Raw genomic sequence first — 20,364 nt, 5'->3', positions numbered from 1 at the left:
GCTCCAATGCATCAAATACCACTCACCCATTGTGTTCTCCATCACCTGTTCCTATGCTGGTTGCCTTTTCTGCACTAGGTGGCTTGTCTTCAGGAGGAAGGTCAGTCTCTCAGACTTCCCGTTACTAGTTCCAGAAACCTCATTGACAAGCAAAAGAGATGACTGACTCTTGCATACTCACATCTTAAAATTGTCTTACCTTAAAATATTCAATTCAACTTCATGAGAAATGTTAGAGAAAAGAAACGTAGATTATTCTGAAAACGAAGAATAAGCTCCCATCTATTACAAGATCAGATTTAAACATTACTGTTTTAACTTAGTGTAAACATCACAAGAATATTTTTTTCTGAGATGTAATTTAGCTACATCTGCATAATAATGAAGTTAAAAATAACTGAAACTTTGCTTCTTTTCCTTGTTGGCTAAGTGTAGTCTTTTAATTTCACTTAGTGTGTGTGTGTGTGTGTGTGTGTGTGTGTGTGTGTGTGTGTGTGTATGTTTTCCTCTCTCCCCATCTGTAGTTCTTCTTTGGATTGAATCTACAGCTTACAGTGAGAGATAAGATACTCATTTAAACCACCACTAAAATCTGTGCTTCTGGACTCAAATTAGCAATGCATCATGGGAGTGGGGAGGTGTGGGCCTTTGGGGAAGGAATGATTATTATCTAATAAATATGGTCATGGATTCTTTACAGCAACATTCTAATATACCAAGTTAGTAAATATCACAAAACAGAAGCCATATGATGTAAGATAAACACGGAAAGGAGATAGTGGAGACAGCAGGAAGGCATTATGGATACCTTTGGAATCACTTGTGCCATTTTTGACAAGAGTCTCAGGTCGTTTCCTGCTGGTAGGGACTCCGAGGCCCGAGTGCTGCCCCTGCTATGGAATCAATTAAAGTGCAGGTGTTTGACACTGTGCCTGGCTCAGTCATGGCTTTTTAATTTCCATTTACTTCTGGTTATTTCCTACAACGCCCATCCATACTGGTATGAAATGATGGAGGGTGTGTACAACACCTACATGCGCTTACTTATGCTGTATGAGACACTGTGGCAGTGGGACCCATTGCGTAAGGAGAGAGAGCTTCCTGATGGACCGGTTAATACACAATATTTTATTGGAATTATGTTTGGAGAAGATTTTTGACATTAATCAGAAATTCAACAAAATGAAACCCCAAGTACCAGAATGTACTCAAATGACCTGTTAAACCCTCACCTGGCATTTCCACGTAAACTAGTTGTGAAACTGGACCTGATTTCTTGGCAGCCTTTATATATAGTCTTACAGAAGCTCAATTAAATATGCAAAATTAGGATAGCTATACCTTACTGTACTGTGAAAGGGATGAACCCTGCCCTTTGCATTTTGCAACTTCCCGTTTGAAAAATCCCCACTCCTTCAGTGTTCCTAGTACCCACAGCTCCTCTCAGAGGAAAATACGTTCTGTAGAGCCCTCCTTTTGGTTCCTTAAGGTGCTTGCTTAGAATTCAGAACACCCCCTAGAGCTCTTTCCAATGTGCATTGGCCTAGGGATGCAGGGGAGAGAGAATGACAAAGGACACGTTGATTGCTAAGTGTGCAAACCCTGACTGCCAGAGAGAGCGCCTGGCATCCTCTGGTCTGGTGGTCTTGGCTCAGGTGGGGACCCAAGTAGAGTGCAAGATCTGCCCAGACCCCAGGAGACTGATGTTTGCCCCTGGCATCACCCACCCCTCAGACCGGAAACCAGGGGACCCCAGGCTTTCCCAGCATGTGTCTGTCTTCCCTTTCTTGGAACTCCTAGAGTCAACACTAAGGGGCACCAGAGCCTTGGACTGCAGCTCCAACCTGGAGGGCGCTGCGGAAGTCCCGGCACAGAGGAGCCCACCCGGCGTGCCTGGGCGGCTGGCACAGTACGCTGGTGCTCTGTGGTCCTCAGGGTCCTCTGGAGGAACTCTCAGAGATGAGGCTCCTCCAGTGTAACGCCGGTGGGGCACACCGGACTGATGGTGCTTCCCCAGGGCTGGGGAGACCTTTGGTCGCCGCTTACTTTGGAGGAGGAAACACGGTCAGACATGGAGTGTAGTGTGGTCATAGCTGCAGCGCACACGCAGTGCTGGGGAACAGCACCATGCAGGCAGACACACAGACACTCACACCCCGCGTCCTTTCCGACCCATAAAACCGATTTAGGATACCAAGGGACGCAGTGGAGCTGTCCAGGGACCCAAAGAACGTTCAGACAGAGCCTGCAAAGTCACCTCGTCCCTCCTTTAGTCAACCTACTCTTTCTGTAGACTGTCTAGTGAGGGAAATATATGCCCAGCCCCTGGTCCCCAACAGGGACCTCCTAGCCACCCTCCCGGTGGTGGCTCGGACTTGTCCCCTGGACTGCGGGGTAGGGACAGCAGCTGGAGACCCGGGACAGCAGCGTTGGCCACTCAGCCCGAGTCCTGACTCCGAAATAAAAAGTGGGGGAAGGTCGGCAAGCCGAGGGCAAAAGCCTGGGTGCTCAGGGCCCGGAGGGGGCGGCGGACAGCTGCTTCCCCCAGCCGCCGCCCGGCGCGTCCTCGTCCTCGTCCTCGTCCTCCTCCCCGGGCCGAGCCGCCGCCACTGCACCAGGATGGAGAGACCTCGGGGCGGGAGGAGATGACGCAAAATTTCCAGCGCTCCCCCCCAAAAAAAGTGTGCCTCCAGGACGAAGATGGCGGCAACTTAGCCCGGGGACTGAAGATGACTGTGGCCTCCGGAGGCCCAGCGCAGGCGACTCGGCCCCCGGCGGCGCCCGCGGGCAGACCTGCAGCGGCCGCGGCGACAGTCGGAGCGCGGGGTGGGGGGTGGGGGGGAGGGACAGCTCCGCCGGCGGCCGCCCAGGCTCGGGGCGCGGGGAGAGCCAGCGCGAAGTAGGCGCGGGAGGCGGAGGAGAAGCCAGCGACGGAGAGGAAGGAGGAGGAAGAGGAGGAGGAGAAGAGGAGGAGGAGGAGAGGAGGAGGGGAGGCGCTCCGGTCGCCGTCAGTGGGCAGCGGAGACGCGGCATGCCCCTGGCAGGGGAGAGCGGGCTGTCCTCAGCTGGGCCATGGGGACCCGCGCGCTGACAATGCCGGGGTGACAGGAGCAGCGCCAGCCACCCTGCCACCTCCACCACCATCACCTCCCGCACTCAGCCTCCCCACCGGCCAGCACAGCACCAGCCTCCGCGTCTCTCTCTCAATCTCTCTCTCTCTCTCTCTCTCTCTCTCTCTCTCTCTCTCTCTCATTATTGTCTCCTTGTCTCCCACTCTCCAGGGGATGGGGGTCGGCTGATGATTAGGTCGGAAGCAAGATCTTCCTCTAAAGTAATATTTATGTAGGGGGAGAGAGAGAGAGAGAGAGAGAGAGAGAGAGAGAGAGAGAGAGAGAGAGAGAGAGAGAGAGAGAGAGAGAGAGAAGAAACGGGAGGAGGGGATACGGAAATTAAACCCTTTAAGTCAATGCATATTGTGGTGACACCGGCACAGGAGCCCTCACGGTGGAGTCGGCCAGGGCTGTGCGTTCCCAAAATATGACCAGGGGTGCTTGGATGTGTCGGCAGTATGACGACGGCTTAAAAATCTGGTTGGCAGCACCCCGGGAGAACGAGAAACCGTTCATCGATTCAGAGCGGGCTCAGAAATGGCGACTGTCTCTGGCTTCTCTCTTGTTTTTCACAGTCCTGCTCTCTGATCACTTGTGGTTCTGCGCCGAGGCCAAGCTGACCCGGACCCGGGACAAAGAGCATCACCAACAGCAGCAGCAGCAGCAGCAGCAACAGCAGCAACAGCAGCAGCAGCAGCAACAGCAGCAGCAGCAGCAGCAGCAGCGACAGCAGCAGCGGCAGCGGCAGCAGCAGAGGCAGCGACAGCAGGAGCCCTCCTGGCCCGCGCTCCTGGCCAGCATGGGGGAGTCCTCGCCCGCCGCCCAGGCACACAGACTCCTCTCCGCCTCCTCGTCCCCCACCCTGCCCCCCTCCCCGGGAGGCGGCGGCGGCGGCGGCGGCGGCAGCAAGGGCAACCGAGGCAAGAACAACCGGAGCAGGGCTCTTTTTCTAGGAAACTCTGCCAAGCCGGTGTGGCGCCTGGAGACTTGTTACCCTCAGGGCGCCTCCACCGGCCAGTGCTTCACCGTGGAGAGCGCGGACTCCGTGTGCGCCAGGAACTGGAGTCGGGGGGCGGCCGCGGGGGAGGAGCAGTCGTCCAGGGGCTCTCGGCCAACTCCCCTGTGGAACTTGTCGGATTTTTACCTTTCGTTTTGTAATTCCTACACACTTTGGGAGTTGTTTTCGGGGCTGTCCAGTCCCAGCACTTTGAACTGCAGTTTGGACGTGGTGCTCACGGAGGGCGGTGAGATGACCACGTGTAGACAGTGCATCGAAGCTTACCAGGACTACGACCACCACGCTCAGGAGAAGTACGAAGAGTTTGAAAGTGTGCTGCATAAGTACTTACAGTCGGATGAGTACTCGGTGAAATCGTGTCCTGAGGACTGCAAGGTAGGGGCCGTGGGTTCCTTTCCCCTCTACTGTGACTTTTCGTCGGTTTCATTTGTTTATCGGGCTGGGGTTGTTACAAGTTTAACCACGGTTTATCTGGCTGTATGAACTTGACTTCCTGATGGAGTTGGGGACACCTGGTGGGTTGCTGGAAGACTGATGCCTTCCTTTCAGCGTCCTTAGAATATCAGGGAAGTCCATACTTCAAGATAACAAAGCCAAGATTTTAGCTGTTTCTCCCTGCAGTTGGCTCAAAGTGTTAACTGCTTGTTGGGAACATAGAGAGAAGACCAGTGCACACAGGTAGTTAGAAGGGCTGGAGACAGGCGTGGAGAAGGCTAGTGGACCTGCCTACACCATTTCTCCACTTCTAACGTACTGAAGTTGGTTAGGCGCAGGAACAAGATAAAGTGTAGCTGTTGATGTAGGGAAAAAACAGCCAAAAGCACACATTTTATGGGTTTTATGGGGGTAGCTCTTGTTCCTCAGAAAGTCTGAAGGCCTGCTCTCCTTGAACCTCCTGTTTTCTCCTAGACATCTGTGTAGTTATTGACTTGAGTGGAAGGCAGTAATTAGCTATCTACCAACTGATTCTCAATGTTAGGCTGGTAATCATACACCTTACGTAATTGCTTCGTTTTTTGTTTTGTTTTGTTTTGCTTTTGCATACTCTAAAGAAATAGTCAATGACAAATCTTTCGTTCTGTGAGTTGAAATTTTGGGAAATCATTAATAACTTGTGTTATAGTCAACAAGGACTGTGACCTTGCTGATTAGCAAAGGGGAAGTCTAGGCGAGTTCCTTGGAAATTGAAGTATGCAATCCAGGGCTGCTGGAGGTGCTGCTGTCCGTGGTTCTGAAATGGGGCTTGCCCAAGGAGGCCTAACTATTGAAGGCGCTGCAGTGACCTTTAGCTGGGAAGACATGAGGATAGGATGTCCAGAGGTGTGGATGTTAGCTTTTCAAAGTAATTTCCGGAAGAGCACCAGAAAGTTGTATTGCATTTCAAAAGAAATAAGACACCATAACTTTTCTTTCCTTCCCTACTTCCTCAACCCCATGCGCTCAGAGGGCCTCCTTCCCTTGCTTTCTATGGAGGAGGGGTCGAGGGTTGTACAAATCAAAGGATCTGCGATCCTTTGAGCCAGACATCTTATTTTAAGTCAGATCAAGAGCCACACCTTACAGCTTAGATAAACTAAAGCTGACCTGGCTTATGGTTTTTCTTTCTTTCTTTTTCTTTTTTTTAAGATCCGAAGCTTGGACTGGAATTCAAAATTGCATTAACCAGTGGATAAGCCAATATTTTAGTTCTCTATGTATGTTTTAAACATGCCTATAATTTACTCCTAGGAAGTAAAATGAGCTTTAGTGGTAGAAACTAACAGTGAATGACTAATGCATATACTGCATTGCTATTTATCCTGATGGGATTGTCGCATAACACATAAAGATAAGGAAATGACTGACAATTCTATTACTAGTAAGAGTGTGGTATAGATTCCAATGATTGACAGTTAAGGACAATGGCAAAAATTTGAATTTGCACACTGCTGTGACTGTCAACCCTCATCAACATGTCTTGTAATTTTAATTTCCTTAGCTCAGTATTTAAGAGAGAGTCTGTGTTGTCAATGGTCCGCAGTCATCCTCTCCATTAGTGGAAGCATCCACATACATGGAGTGTTTCTTTTCTCTTCATCCGAATTAGTTCTCAACATGGAGTTTGTATCTATTATGGGAAGGACTACTGTAAATATTTTATGGTGTCCTGAGGCACTCTAAGATTATATTTATGTTATATTTATATTTGTGGATAAAGTACAACTTGTTAGCACTATAAAAATCTTAGCTCTTTTAAATTTCTCTTCACATTAAAAAGTAAACATAGATGTTTGTGTTTCTCAGTGCAACAGAATTTATTACTGGAGATGCCTTGATGTCTTGCATCATTTCCCGGTGGCAGAGAGGTGGCAAATTACTAATTTCATGAAAGACAGTTTCAGAAATATATGAATTTAAGTTTAGAGTGCTAGTGCTCTTGGTTTAAGGTAAATGAACCTACTTGTTATACATAGAAAATGATACATGTATATTTCCATAGTTTAATGAATAATCTCTCTATGTCTTCATACAAAATATAAGAGACGATTTACAGTATTTGTTGATTTTGAAGGTTGTAACTGACTTTATGAAAACATTTGCTTATTTCACTGTAACTGCAATTAAAAAATGACCACTGTCAGGAGCTTGCTTCAGATTCATGCTAAAATCTCCACACTCCCTATTTTGGGGCAGTTATGAAGCCAGGGATAGGCTAAAAGGATAGGCTATCTAAAAATGTAAGCTAAAAGTAAACACATTGTGTCTCCACAATTGCCAACAGACTCCTAAAATACGAATTTAGTGGTTTATAAATGTACTTACTGTAGATGAGATCTATAGCATCCCGTTAGGACTCTAAATTAGTGGTATTCATATTTTAGGAGGAACACGTGAACTTTTTAGCTGATTTGCTACAGTGACAAGTAACTTTTTTCAGTTAAGATGTATCATTGAATTCAGTTTCATATTCTCCCATGAGAAATCCCTTCTATAAAATAAAGATGCACTGAATTAAAATTTCATGTAATAATTCTTAAAGAGCTTCTTTTTTGACCAGTTATATATTTGGAAAACTCTTACATCTCATCTAATGTAATTATATGACTTGAAAGTGAGCATTACCGTATACAACCAGTAACTCCATCAGTGTGAGGGATGGGGCAAGAGGATTATACATTCCAGGCCCACACGGGCTGTGAATTAGCTCATGGCTTGTTTTGTTTTATTTTGTTTGTTTGTTTGTTTTAAATCATCTTGAATTCATAATAAGTAGAGATCAAATACAACCAATTTACATTTTAAGACCTTCGTTTTGTAACATATTAAAAAAGTAATCTGTTCTCTGGTGTACTTTTTAACATTGTGATAAATAGCTGGATTAACTTCTTTTAAAAAAGCAAATATCTGTATTTATGAAGAAATGTAAACATATATAAATATGTAACTTATACTTTGCCATTTAAGATCCTTTTATTATATAAATTAGGTAGCAGAAGTTGTGGGTAGTTTTCCCTGTAGTTCATGGAGGTATTCAAAACAGTGCCTTCAGCATATAATAAGAATCTGCCAAATGTGTCAAAATCTTCAAGTTATAGACAATATCAAAAATTAAATTTTCTAAGCTCCAATTTACAAATATATGTCATTTTCATGCTTGGCTTTTACAAGATTTTTCTCTTCTTATCACACTTTTTGTTTTATTAAGTCCTGAGCATTCTAGAAAATACATTCCACATAAATGAGGCTTGAGGGTACATATATTTTGGTGTTACATATAAGCTTTGTTGCCACTGACAACATCATTTACTTAATGCTTTCAGATACTTGATGAAATAACACATATCTGAGACTAGATTCTAACACAGGTCATGGCCAAGTCTAAAGCTCAGTTGTAGCTGTATAAATTCCAGTCTTCATGCCACCAAGAATGCATATACACTTATTGTTTTATTTTTACAATCTCATATTTAAGCAAGTTAACTGCTTGTGTTTATCAGACACAGACTACAAGTACCTCATGAATATCAAGGACTTGAAGCTTCCCTAATACTTTAGATTTTCTTTTTTCGTCTGAATTGCTCACGGTACCACCTGGTTGGAGGTCATAGAGTTTGAGTTATGTGACTTGGACTTTGCATACAAATGAGCAAACAAAACAATTGTTGAGATGGCTGAACTTGGTTGTTAACTTGACTTACCTGAGAAGAGAGACCCTCAGCTTAAGAATTTCCTCCATCAGATTGGCCTGCAGGCATGTCTGTGGGGCATTTTCTTGATAGTTATTGAATGTAGGACGGCCCAACCCACAGTTAAAAGTGCCATCCCAAAGCTGGTGTGCTGGGGCTGTACAAGAAAGAGGGATGACTTGTGAGTCTGGATGCTGGCTAGTCAGCAGTGTTTCCCTGTGGTCTCTGCTTCAGTTCCTGCTTCCTGGTTCCTTCCTTGAGTTCCTGCTCTGATTTTCTTGATGATGGTCTGAGACAGGGTGATGTAAACCAAATAAGCCCTTTCTTCCTTCAAGTCGGATGTGGTCAGTGTTTTATCACAGCAACAGAAATGCAAACCAGGATGGTCCTTAGTCTTTGTTATTTTGGTATTGTGTTCTGTAAGTTCATAAAGAAATAGTTTTAAAAATATTTTTAAATTTTAGTTTATGTGTATATGTATGTGCCTGAGTATATGTGTGTGCACTATGTGCATGCATGATTCCGTACAGGTCAGAGGAGGCATCGGTTGCCCTGGAATTGGAGTTAGAGACTGTTGTAAGGCACCATGTGGATGCTGGAAATTGAATCAAGGTCCTCTGCAAGAGCAGAAAGTGTTCTTAACAACTGACCCATCTCTCCAGTGCCAGGAAAAAGCTTTTGTAAAGAAACTGCAGCTCCTGAAAACTGCTTCCATCCCAAGTTTGAACCTTTAGCACTCCTTTGCTGTTTGTAGTGACTGCACACATGTCGCTGTCTAGAGGGTGGAGAACACGTCTAAGAATAGAGCTTCATTTACATTCTGCTTCTTTATTATTCTCAGTCATGTTTGTAATTGAATGTTTTTTCTACAGAATCAGGTAGTCTGGTCATGCAGATGAATAGGGCTACTTTAAACTCAAAGATACCGTCATAATCATTTTATGACTCAGATTTATGGTTTTTAGAAATATGTTTTGCACTCTGCAATTGCTGATTTATCATTGGCATTTCCCTCATTATAGAAAAACACTTCATGATGTGCATTAATGTAAAATGTCTGCAGTATTCCAGACCAAGAGGTGTGCTTTTACTCCAGACTTGTAACTGGGTCAGATTAGCAGCTATATAGGACATAACCTAGATGTTGATGTATGTTGGTTTTAATCACTTTTGTTGGATGAGGTCAGTGTCTGCTTATGCAAGGCGAATTAAAGTGCAGAGGAATAGAAAAACCGAGCAGAGATCTGAACCTCACACCCCCCTCATGTGGAAATCATAATCTACTGTGATTGTTTTTCTTGCTAAACCTACTATACAAGAACAAAGTATAAATATCTGTTTCAAGGAACAGAATATTTGGGCTAGAATTATATGAGCTGTTGCTTTAATTTCATTTCTCATAAAAAAATGTCGATCTTATAATGACTAAGCCCCAAGCACCTTGTTGTTCCTGTAGGTTTAGGTCATAAAGTTATTTATTTAATGGCACTGGACATAGATTGTAGATTGGTGCTTGTGGGACCATGTTGGAGGATCCTGGCCATCCTTAGAAACTTGTGTCTAGAGATTCTAATGTTATTTATCTGGTGTCATGTGCCTAGGCTTGTTCAAAGTGATTATAAGGCTCAGCCAAGTTCTTTTGGTTCTTGAATCTCCATTGTGCCTAATAGTTTAGTGAAAGTTGAACCAGCCAGATACTTGGTGGAAATGTAACATATACACAGAGTATGGGGAGTGTAAATCTAGTGAGACAGTTGAGAGAGAAAATGTCAGTTACCTGATGCAGGGGAGGCTTGGAGCTAAGGAGATGCCTGGGTGTGGAAAGGTGGGCCTGAGGACTGGCTTCGTGCTGTGCCAAGTCTTTCCATCCATGTTCACAGAATGGGCCCAGCACAGGAGTGCAGAGACCGAGTGACAATATTTGAGATGTCCCAACTTCATTGTTTCTGCTTTTAATTTGATCATACTCAAATGTACAAAATTCAGACTTTACTGAAAGTATATGGCTGGTTTTCATATTCTCAAGCCAGAGGAATTACTTACTTTTGACTCTTTGTTATAATGTTAATAAGCTATGCTTACTTCTTCTTTTATAGCAGTACAATAATTACTTGATATTTGTATATAGTCTTTTATAAGATACATACTGCTAATGAACATAGATTGGTTCCCAGCTTAGTTTAGGAAATATTTTTTAACAGAAACTGTTCCCTCTGAAAGTGGTTAGAAATAGCCATCATTTTAATCATATATTTAATATACTTTTGTAAATGAGTTATTTTAATTTGCTCTGATGTTTAATTTCAAAATAAGATAAGTTTAGCGTATGTCCTTTTTTAGTAATCAGTGAATATAAGCTATATATTATACTAGATGCATGGAAACATTTCGTTTTTAAGTGATAATGGCTTATTCCCGGGCTTCCTATAGTCTGCTTCTATATCTAGTTATTTATAAGCAAAATTCTACGGTAGGGATCCCAGGTGGTAAAAGTCCTATACATTGATATTCCTTTCACATTTGAGGGTAGCTTTGATCTTGTTAGTGATGTGTCCACCCTTGTGTGGGATGAGTGACTGCAGTCATCATTTCTAGATGCTTTCAGGAAACCTTTGTATGTTGGCTGCTCCATCCTATTCCAGAGAAGCAATGATTTCCTCAGCACTGAGAAGCTGACGACTTTTAGCCTCTTTCCCCTGCTTCCTCTCTTCCTTGTGGCTGTGTTTTCTTGTTGTCCTTGCCTGCCACTTGGAAATCAGCTGCACACTCCACAGGAAATGGTCTCGTGGGGAATCCAAAGTTCAGGATCCTTTCTTCTCTGCAACTCCCTTTAAACATGATTGGCCCCTTTCTTACTGAACTGTCAATGACTTTGCTAGTTTCAAATGCAAATTGGACTAAGCTCTAAAGGATGGCAGTGACATGGTGTTCACTCTCACAGACTACAGTGCTAATGACCCAGACACTTAAGTGTTAGGAGCAGCCAACGGAGCTTAGAAATGGTTAGAGATCAGAAACGATTTTATTTCATTCAATTTTCGTGTCTATCTTGTGAGGTAAGCCTGTGATTGGTTGGCTTTATTAGTATTGGCTTCTGGTGAGGTAGAGCAGCATATGTCAAAAATCATTTACCTCCACCTAAAACATAGAAGAAAAATAAGAGAAGGAAGAGGAGAGATGGTGTTCCCCTTTCCCTTCAAGGGCATGCTCCCAAGGCCCGGGAAACCTTCCCTAGAGTTCATCTCTTGAAGTTTTCATCATTTCCCAACCAGGCAAAGCCTGAAACCAAGCATTTAGAGCACAAGTCTTGGGGAAACATGCCAAATTCAAACTTGAGAAAGAGAAAAATAGTTTTGAGAGAAATATGAAATCAGTCAAGAGTGCCACACATTGCGGGAAGGACATTTAGGTCAGGGAGGGGCTAGTGAGATAGCCCAGTGGATAAAGACGCTCACCGCCAAGACTGAGCGCCTCTGTGCAGCGTCTGGACCCTGTGTCATGGAGGAAGAGTATCAGCTCCACACGTTGTCCTCTGATCGCCATGTTCTGTGCTGTGGGTGACACACACACAGGCACAAATTCCTACAAGTAAATAAATGTAAAAATATATTTTTAAAATTAGGTCAACGAATTTGGCAATTGTGTCTTGATGACCTTACACTTCTGGATTTAGTGAATGACAAGAAGAGATGCCAAGGGGTGGTGGCTGAAGGTGTAAGTTGCCGGTGAATGAAGACAAATCCAGCCACTTTCATTAAGTTTGTCAGAGAAAAGAGAGAATAAATGGATGTCAGCTTCCTCAAAGAAACAACTTACAATGAAATGAACTTGATACTTGTAGCTATTGATCTAAAGATCTAGATGAAGGTGGGGAATTGAAATGACTCTATTCATCAAAGTGGATGGTTTTATGTCTCCATCATTGCTAAAGCTTTTGGGAAAGGAGGATCATGGGCTCTTAAACATCCAGCCTCCTTCTTCTTACCACTTATGGCTTTAAAAGGAACAATAATTTACTTATAGTAGTCCAGGAAATAAATAAAACCTTCAATTAGAATATACTTCAAATAGAAATTTCATTTTGAAATGATATAAAATATTGAATGATTTTAAGTATGAGATCAACCATTATATAGCATATGTTGCTAAAGTTACTATCTTTAGGAATGTGTTGCTAACTAAATTATATATGGTCCTCTTACTAGACATGCTGAACAGAAAATTCCCCAAAATAAAAACTAGGTTTGAATTTAATAGGGAAGTATAGTGAAATGATTAGACAACTGAGCATAGTCTGACTCAATTTCCCACTTTCACCATTTTCTACTTATATGATACTGCCCACGTAACCAACATCAGGGGTTCTAGCCTGCCTCTTTCATAGAGCATGTGTCTTAGGGTTGTTGTTGTTGTGAAGAGACATCATGACCACAGCAACTCTTATAAAAGGAAAACATTTAATTGGGATGTCTTGTTTACAGTTTAAGAGGTTCAGTCCATTATCATCATGGCGGGGATGTGCTGGCATGCAGGCAGACATGATGCTGGAGCTGAGAGTTCTACATCCTTCAGGCAACAGGAAATTGACTGAGACACTGTGTGGTATCCTGAGCACTGGAAACCTTAAAGTCCGCCCCCAACAAGGCCATACCCACTTCAACAAAGCCACACCTCCTAATAGCATCAATCCCTATGAGCTTATAGGGGCCAATTACATTCAAACCACCACAGCATGTCTCAAAAAATATGAGCTTATTTAACCAAGATATAGTGATACCCCGTAAGTGGTAACAGTTCATTAAAAGCCATGGCAAACACCATGAAAACTAATGTCGTCCTCACCTGAGGTCTTATGAGTTTTCTGGTGACTCATTTACAGGTTTCATAAGTAGACATTTCATTGCACTTAATGGAATCCTGATCTGTTGTACAGGCCTACATTCTAAGTCCTGAGAAAGGTGACTGAATTATTCAGTAACTCTCGAGTAAAATGTTAAACAAAAGCTCAGCTAGAATAAAAGTGTTGCACTCTAGATTTTGGCCTTTTCCCTGTTATTTCAGATTAGAAATGAACACAAACTCGATTTCAGTCTAAATAGCTCCTGCAGCTGACCTAAGCAAGGTGGGTAGCCATCCAGGGAGAGTCGGTGAGGAAGATCCGGGTGTTATCCTCAACCTCCTCAGCTCGAAGGTAGGAATAGTGTTGAGGAAAGTTTTGGGTGATGTATCTTGCTAGAAATCGAAAGGTCAGGAGCATCTGGATTCATTTTTAGAGATGGTATCCTGAGCTTCAACCTCCTATATCTGCACAGTATTTGTTAAATTCTGTGTTCTTCACTGTACCACACACAGGTACTCGGTTTGTAGTAATTAGTATTCTTTGGACTGGGGGAGTAGAAAAGAAGTCCTGTAGTAGATGGCCTTGGCTTTGAACCAGACTCATTGAACATGGCAGATAACAGCATGTGCCAGAATACAGAGGACAAAGTAGGGTCAAAGGAATACTCTGTCCTTTGCTCCATGGGTGGGGCAGTGCCTTCCATGAGAAAACAAAGACCAACAAGACACCGCAACTGGTGATAGGCACCACCTAGTAGAGTCTTGCTATCTGTGCTTCCACTGGCTCCAAGGACATGGAAGAGCCTCTCTGCGTGTTTCTGCAGCACAGTCTACAGAAAGAGAATAGGTCTGTGGAAGGATCCAACCCTATAGCTATGTCTCTGTGCAGTCAACAAGACTGAAACCACTTTTAGGGAATCGCCCTCTCTTACAGTCAGCCAACTGTCAGGCAACTCAAGGAAATATACCTATTTTATTTAATTTTAACTGTTTGGAGAATGTCATAGATGAGTACTGTGTTAATACCCCCTTCTCCCTCACTTCCAAATTCTTCTGTGTCTCCCAATATTCTCTCAGATTGTTGACTTCTTTACTTATTCCTATTAAACACACACACACACACACACACACACACACAGAGAGAGAGAGAGAGAGAGAGAGAGAGAGAGAGAGAGAGAGAGAGAGAGAGAGAGAGAGAGAGAGAGAGACCCTCCTGAATCCATTTAGTGTTATTCTCAAGCATATGTGTATTTAGGGCTGACCATGTGGGGCTGGATAACCTATGGAGAGGTTTATCCATGGATATTCTTCCTCCCACAGCAGCCATTAGCCCTTCATCTAGGGGTGGAGCCCTGTGTCATTCACACTGACATATCTATTTGTGTAGTATTAGGCAAGTTTTATTTGGGCATCTCTATTGTTCACATGTCGTGGTTATACCTTCCTTGTCCTATACAGAAGACCCTACCTTCCATGAGGCAATTTAAAACAGCCCCATATGATTAAGAGTCAGATGATGGTGGGTTGAAATTCTGGCTCTGTCATGAGTCATTCCCTAAAACAATCGACATCAGGGGTCAAGTTAGCTTTCATTGACAAATGGGGAACCCAGCACAGAGAGAAGTTAAGGAATGTGCAAGGACCTCACAGTTCAGCACGATAGACCAAGAATTTCAACCTACTAACACTTGGCTCTCAATCACATGGGACTTGTTTTAAATTATATTTATTGTCTGTTCTGGCACCAGCCTTGTGTTTATGATCATTTGGGTTTCAGTTTGTTTGTTTGTTTTGGAGGAGATGAAACAGATGGACGGGAGGATGGTAGCAGGAGTGGATGGGACAAAAAATCCTGTTGCACATAAAAGTAACGAACTTGCCTTTTCACGTTTTATCAATGCTGCAGTCACACCAACTTAAGGTCAGGAATTGAAGTGTTCCCAAGCATCAGAAGGGCCTGGGCCATTTATCTGAGAGGTCTGTCCTGATGAGAGGATTGCTGGGGAGAAGAGAAGAGTACGTGTTTAACTAAGAGCATTGACTAAGTCTTCTTCTTAGACAGTTACGTTCCTCTCAGACTACTCCGAGAACAGTGGTGCTTCATACAGCTTGTATCCTCAGCATTGCTGAGTCCTGAGCAGGTAGCAAACACTGAAGATGTTATCCCAGCCTCAGCAATCAGCTCTCATCCAAATCACTCTTGTGCTAGTCTAGTTGACATGTCTGGCAGAGATCTTGAGCTTGGTTTCCAGAGAGGAATTTTTTTAAGGCAATGAGGATAAGTTCCACCTTAATAACCAGAGAAGCTGTTGGGAGTCATCTGGGGAAAAGAAATATTCTTTAAAAGGTCAGTCTGAATTTGAAACCGTGGAAGAGCAGGATTCTTTTGCCTAGAAAGAACGCTGGTTGCTCTAGGCCATGAGGTAAGAACTGGTCCGCACGCAAACCTCCTGAGGCATTGGCATCGTGCCCAAGAGCTCACACAGTGGAACTGGGAGTGTCTCTTCTGCCCTGCCCCGTGGGCTGTCCAGAAGTGAGTGTTTGTATCTTGTCTGCCACTTATATTTTTGAGAATTTCATACACAAGCTCTGTATTTACATAATTTCAACCCATCTTTTTACCCCAGCCCTACTCTTCACATACTCTTTTTACTCTCTCCCAAATCCATGACTCTTTCTTTTTAAATTATTATTGTTACATATATAAATGCCTGTATATATATGTATATGTATGTATATATGTGTTTGTGTATATGAATATATGTAACCTACTGAATCCACTTAGTGCTGTTTGTGTGTATGTGTGTTTAGTATTGACCACTTCAGATTGGATAGGGTTTCTGTTGCTGTGACAAAACACCATGACCAAAAGGCAAGTAGGCAAGAAAGAGTTTATTCGGTTTACACTTCTACATTGCTGTTCACCATCAAAGGAAGTCAGGAAAGAACTCAAACAGGCCAGAACCTGGAGGCAGGAGCTGATGCGGAGGCCATGGAGGGGTGCTATTTCCTGGCTTGCTCCCCATGGCTTGCTCAGTCTGCTTTCTTATAGAACCCAGGGCCACCAGCCCATGGATAGTACTACCCACAATGGGCTGGGCCCTTCCCCATCAACGACTAATTAAGAAAATGCCCTACAGGCTTGCCTACAGCCTGATCTTATGGAGACCTTTTCTTCCCCCACTTCCCACTACTCTTCTTTTTTTATTGAAAATAGAGTCTTCTCTTATAAAATACACTGCAATCGCAACTTCTCCTCTCTCCACTCATTCTAGCTCCCCCCACCTCCCTTCTCCTCTAATCCACTCCCCCTCCATTTCCTCTTCAGAAAAGAGCAGGTCTCTGAGACAACAGCCAAACAGGACAAAACAAAATACAATAAGGCATGGTGCAATTCAATAGGAGGAAAAGAGTCCCAAGAGCAGGCAGAAGAGTGAGAGACACACCTGCTCCCACTGTTAGTCTCATAAAAACACCAAGCTAACAGCCACAACATACACGCAGAGGACCTGGTGCAGGCCGGTGCAGGCCCTGTGCTTGCTGCTTCAGTCTCTGTGAGCCCACGTGAGCCGTGTTGAGTTGATTTGGTTCAATAGGCCATGTTCTCCTGGTGCCCTCCATCCCCTGTGACTCCTACAGTCTTTCCTCCCCTTCTCCAGTGGGGTTCCCCAATCACTGAGGGGAGGGACCTCATAAAGACCTCCAGTTTAGACTCTCTCTCTGTATAATGTTCGGCTGTGGATCTATTCTCATCTGCTGCTGAGGGACGCTGCTGCTGCTGACTGGACAAGGCACCAGTTGATGAGTACAGCAGAGTATCATTCAGAAACATTTCATTGATTTTTTTTTTTTTGGCCTGTCATGTTTGGTTCTACCCTAGGTCTCTGGGCTATCCAGTCTCTAGTTCCTGACTATCTAGGCAGTGTAGGCATGGGTTCCCTCTCATGGTGTGGGCCTCAAGTTCGACCAAACATTGGCTGACCACTCCCATAAATTCTATGCCACCATTGTCCAGTAAATTTTGCAGGCAGTACAGAGTGTAGATGGGGGTGGGGGTATGGCTTGGTTGATGTCTAGGTTACTCTATCTGTAGCCTGAAGCTCCCTTTTCTCTCACTGAAGAGATTAGAAATTAAGGGTGAGGGCTCCATGCAGGCACCAGCTTGATCTCTTAATTAGCTGTGTAGATGTTGTCCTTGGCAATGGGGCCCTGCTGACAGTTTTCAGAGAGCGACCTTCTGTCCTAGCATCAGTCTGGCTTGTTTAGGGATCTCCCCTGGACCTCCTAGATCAACAACTCAGTAAATGTAACCAAGTCCCACCACTGGCTTGCCTGGCTACAAAAGATGGCCAGTTGAGACTCGGTATCCTCCATTACTAGAAGTCCTCGCTAGGGTCGCCCTGATAGATTTCAGTGCTCTGGGTTTCCACACCACCTCCCAATTGCCTCTCAATTTCAGCTGTCTCTCCCCGCACTCTCTTTTCCATTCCCCCTCACTTGATCCCTCCTACTCTGGTGCCACAGAAGTCATTTCTGAGTTGAGATGTCCTCCTCTCCAATGAGGTTAGTTTGTGTGAAGCTGATGTATAACTACCCAACACATCTCCTAACAGCTATTGGTTGACTGTAGTTCTTCGTCCAGGGTAGGGGAACTTTGTGAAATTCCCTCTGTCCACACTGGCATGTCAGTAGGGCATGTTATTGCCCATTATGTGTTGCCATTATGCATGTCTTATTTGGGCAACCATGTTGGTTGATATTTGGTATGTACCACTTCCCCTTGATGTCTAGACGACACTGTCTTGTTTCAGACATCCTGATCCTCTGGTTCTTACCATCTTTCTTTCCTTCTTTGATTTTTTTCTCTGAGCCTTAAGTGTTGGGTTGCAGTGTAGATGTATCATGTGGGGATCCCTCCCCCCCCCCACCGCCTACTATCATTTATTGTCTGTATTTTGATCAGTTGTGAATCTCTTCACTTTTGAAGTTGCAAGTTATTCAGTTATGCAGCCAAAGATGTGATTGTTCTCAGTCTCAGGAACTGCATCCTTGAAGTGGTGAGTATTTGACTAGCTTTTGTTGACTAGCTTTAGGCATTTTTGTTGTCCTTATGACTAGGACTGGTTTCCCACCACTATCCCCTTTATTTTCCCTCCTTTAACTCTTCCTTCCCTGTTTTCATTTTTTTTTTGTGTGTGTGTGTGTGTGTCTGGGATTTAATCTTGTGCCTTGTGCATCCTAGAAAATTTCTGGACCCTTGAACTATATTGCTAGCCTTTGGATTTCTGAGATAGGGTTTCACTATGTAGCCCAGGCTGGCCACAAACCCAGGTTCCTCTTTCTTCGGGCCCCAGAGAACTCAAAAAATGTGTACCCTTAGGCTCAGCTCTACCTTTTTGAAGAAAGACAACATTATGAGTGAGTACCTGATCACTTCTGTGTGTCTTATTTAGTCTTTGATAAATATGTTTTTCATTTCTAAGTAACTTCAAAATTTGGAAAACTAAGAAATCGCATTGACCATTATGTGGTCTCAAACTTCATGAAAATTAATTCTATTATATTGGTTGATTTAAGATTGTGCCAATTAAGAATGTAGCATTTTTTTTATAACTGTTGTCCTAAAATTTTAGGGACCATTTCTCAATTCTTGTTTTTAAAAGGAGCAACTGGAATCTTAAACAATTTTAAAAAGTGGAAACTTAAATGCAGGCTTTAACTTAAGAAATCAGTTTTAGTGATATGGCCTTTTCCTAACTTTTATTTTTCCTGTATTCATGAGGAAAAAAGAGAGCAGTGAGTGATTACAGCTGACACAGCAAGTGTGCAAAGATGGAAACTGATGCTTTATTAATAGACTTGTTTTTTGTCTAGTACCTACTAGAAATCTATAAATCACTCTAGGAAATGATGATGTACAATATTTATTCATATACCTTAATTAGATGGATGCTTAATTTTCTCACAATATTCACTCTAAATAGATAAGAGCAAAAGTCTAGCAATGAAAATTTTCAATTTCCACAATCATTGTGATCATTGAACATTGTTATTTTTTTTCCAAGACAGGGTTTTTCTGTGTAGGTCTGGCTGTCCTGGAACTTTCTTTGCAGACCAGGCTGGCCTTGAACTCACAGAGCTCTGCTTGCCTTTGCCTTCTGAGTGCTGACACTAAAATTGTGCACCATCACCTCTGGTGATCATAATCTTATAGGGAGGTAGCTGGCAATCCTCAGGGACACTCAACTGTCTGTCTTGTCACACAGATCATTAGAAGATCCATAGAAACATTCGTTTGTTATAGATATAAAAATTTTCTGTCTTTATCCAAATGTATGCATCACCTAAATGGCCTGGCAGTTTGGCATTCACAGGACAATATTAAGTTTCTGATCTTTCTCACAAATAGAGCAAAGAAATCAAAAAAATTATACAGGAGTGCTTCTATGTTCGTCCCTTGACTATTAAGAACAGGTCTTAGTCAATGTCATGCCTTTTCTGCTCTGGGATACTTTATATGTCCTAGAACCTATTTTCATTCTGGTTAAGAAATATCATGTCTGTAAGTGATGCATTGAATGAAATAAATAATCAAAGTGAATTTCCCAAGCAGCTGTTCCACCAAGTTCCCTTCAACTTCTCCCACTAACAGCAAAGGACACTGTTGTTAGATGCCAGTACTTGTGTGAATGTAATATGTGGATCCGAGGACCAAGATCTGAAGGTGCTCCAAAGAACACAAGTATCTTCTCAGAATTATCACCCTGGCTGTTTCTAAAAAGGCTTCCATCATTGCTGACCCAATGCACAACAGAGTATTTTAATATCTCGATGTATGAGCCCTTCCTCTTGGAATGCATTTCATCACTTAGTTTTTGGAACCTACATGAGAGAAAAGACATAAAGTAGAGGGACAAATGCATATTGTTTTTTAAAAATAGATCTCTGGTGGAAGTAGTTCTTGGATACTTTGAGCCCTGTTATTATACGGCAATGGTAATTTAGTCACCAAGATAAAAGATACCCCACAGTGCACCTTGTAAAAGAGGAATAAATAATTGGCCATTTCATCATGTGTGACTCACATATGGACGTGGAGCAGGCACAGAATTTACCCTTATACAGTAAACAAGAGAGGGAGGACAGTGAGGGGAAGCCTAGGAGAGGGTTGGTTCCTTAGGCATATGCAGATGAGAACAAGATGAAAGGACCTATCAGTCTCTTAATCCAG

The 20,364-nt window shown here is 43.4% G+C and overlaps 1 protein-coding gene across 1 annotated transcript; it reads left to right on the top strand.

Moving 5' to 3' along the window:
• The first annotated feature begins 3,472 nt into the window (after positions 1-3,472).
• Nalf1 (NALCN channel auxiliary factor 1) lies at positions 3,473-4,611 on the top strand. Its single transcript, XM_059244988.1, has 2 exons — positions 3,473-3,821; positions 3,867-4,611. Exons 1-2 carry the CDS (start codon positions 3,538-3,540, stop codon positions 4,609-4,611), a joined length of 1,029 nt encoding a protein of 342 aa, XP_059100971.1. The 5' UTR covers positions 3,473-3,537.
• Positions 4,612-20,364: the final 15,753 nt, after the last annotated feature.

Source organism: Peromyscus eremicus, chromosome 17 (assembly GCF_949786415.1).
Source record: "Peromyscus eremicus chromosome 17, PerEre_H2_v1, whole genome shotgun sequence".
In the NCBI taxonomy this organism is placed as follows: Eukaryota; Metazoa; Chordata; class Mammalia; order Rodentia; family Cricetidae; genus Peromyscus; species Peromyscus eremicus.
Note: the sequence above shows the minus strand (reverse complement) of the source record. Positions and strands in the feature narration are given on the sequence as shown.

What these genes read in the sequence shown, in the direction of transcription:
- Nalf1 (XM_059244988.1), top strand. Translation starts at nt 3,538, where the DNA reads ATGACCAGGGGTGCTTGGATGTGTCGGCAGTATGACGACGGCTTAAAA. An exon ending in CAGCAGCAACAGCAGCAGCA is followed by an intron (nt 3,822 to 3,866) that starts GCAGCAGCAGCA and finishes GCAGCAGCAGAG; the next exon opens with GCAGCGACAGCAGGAGCCCT.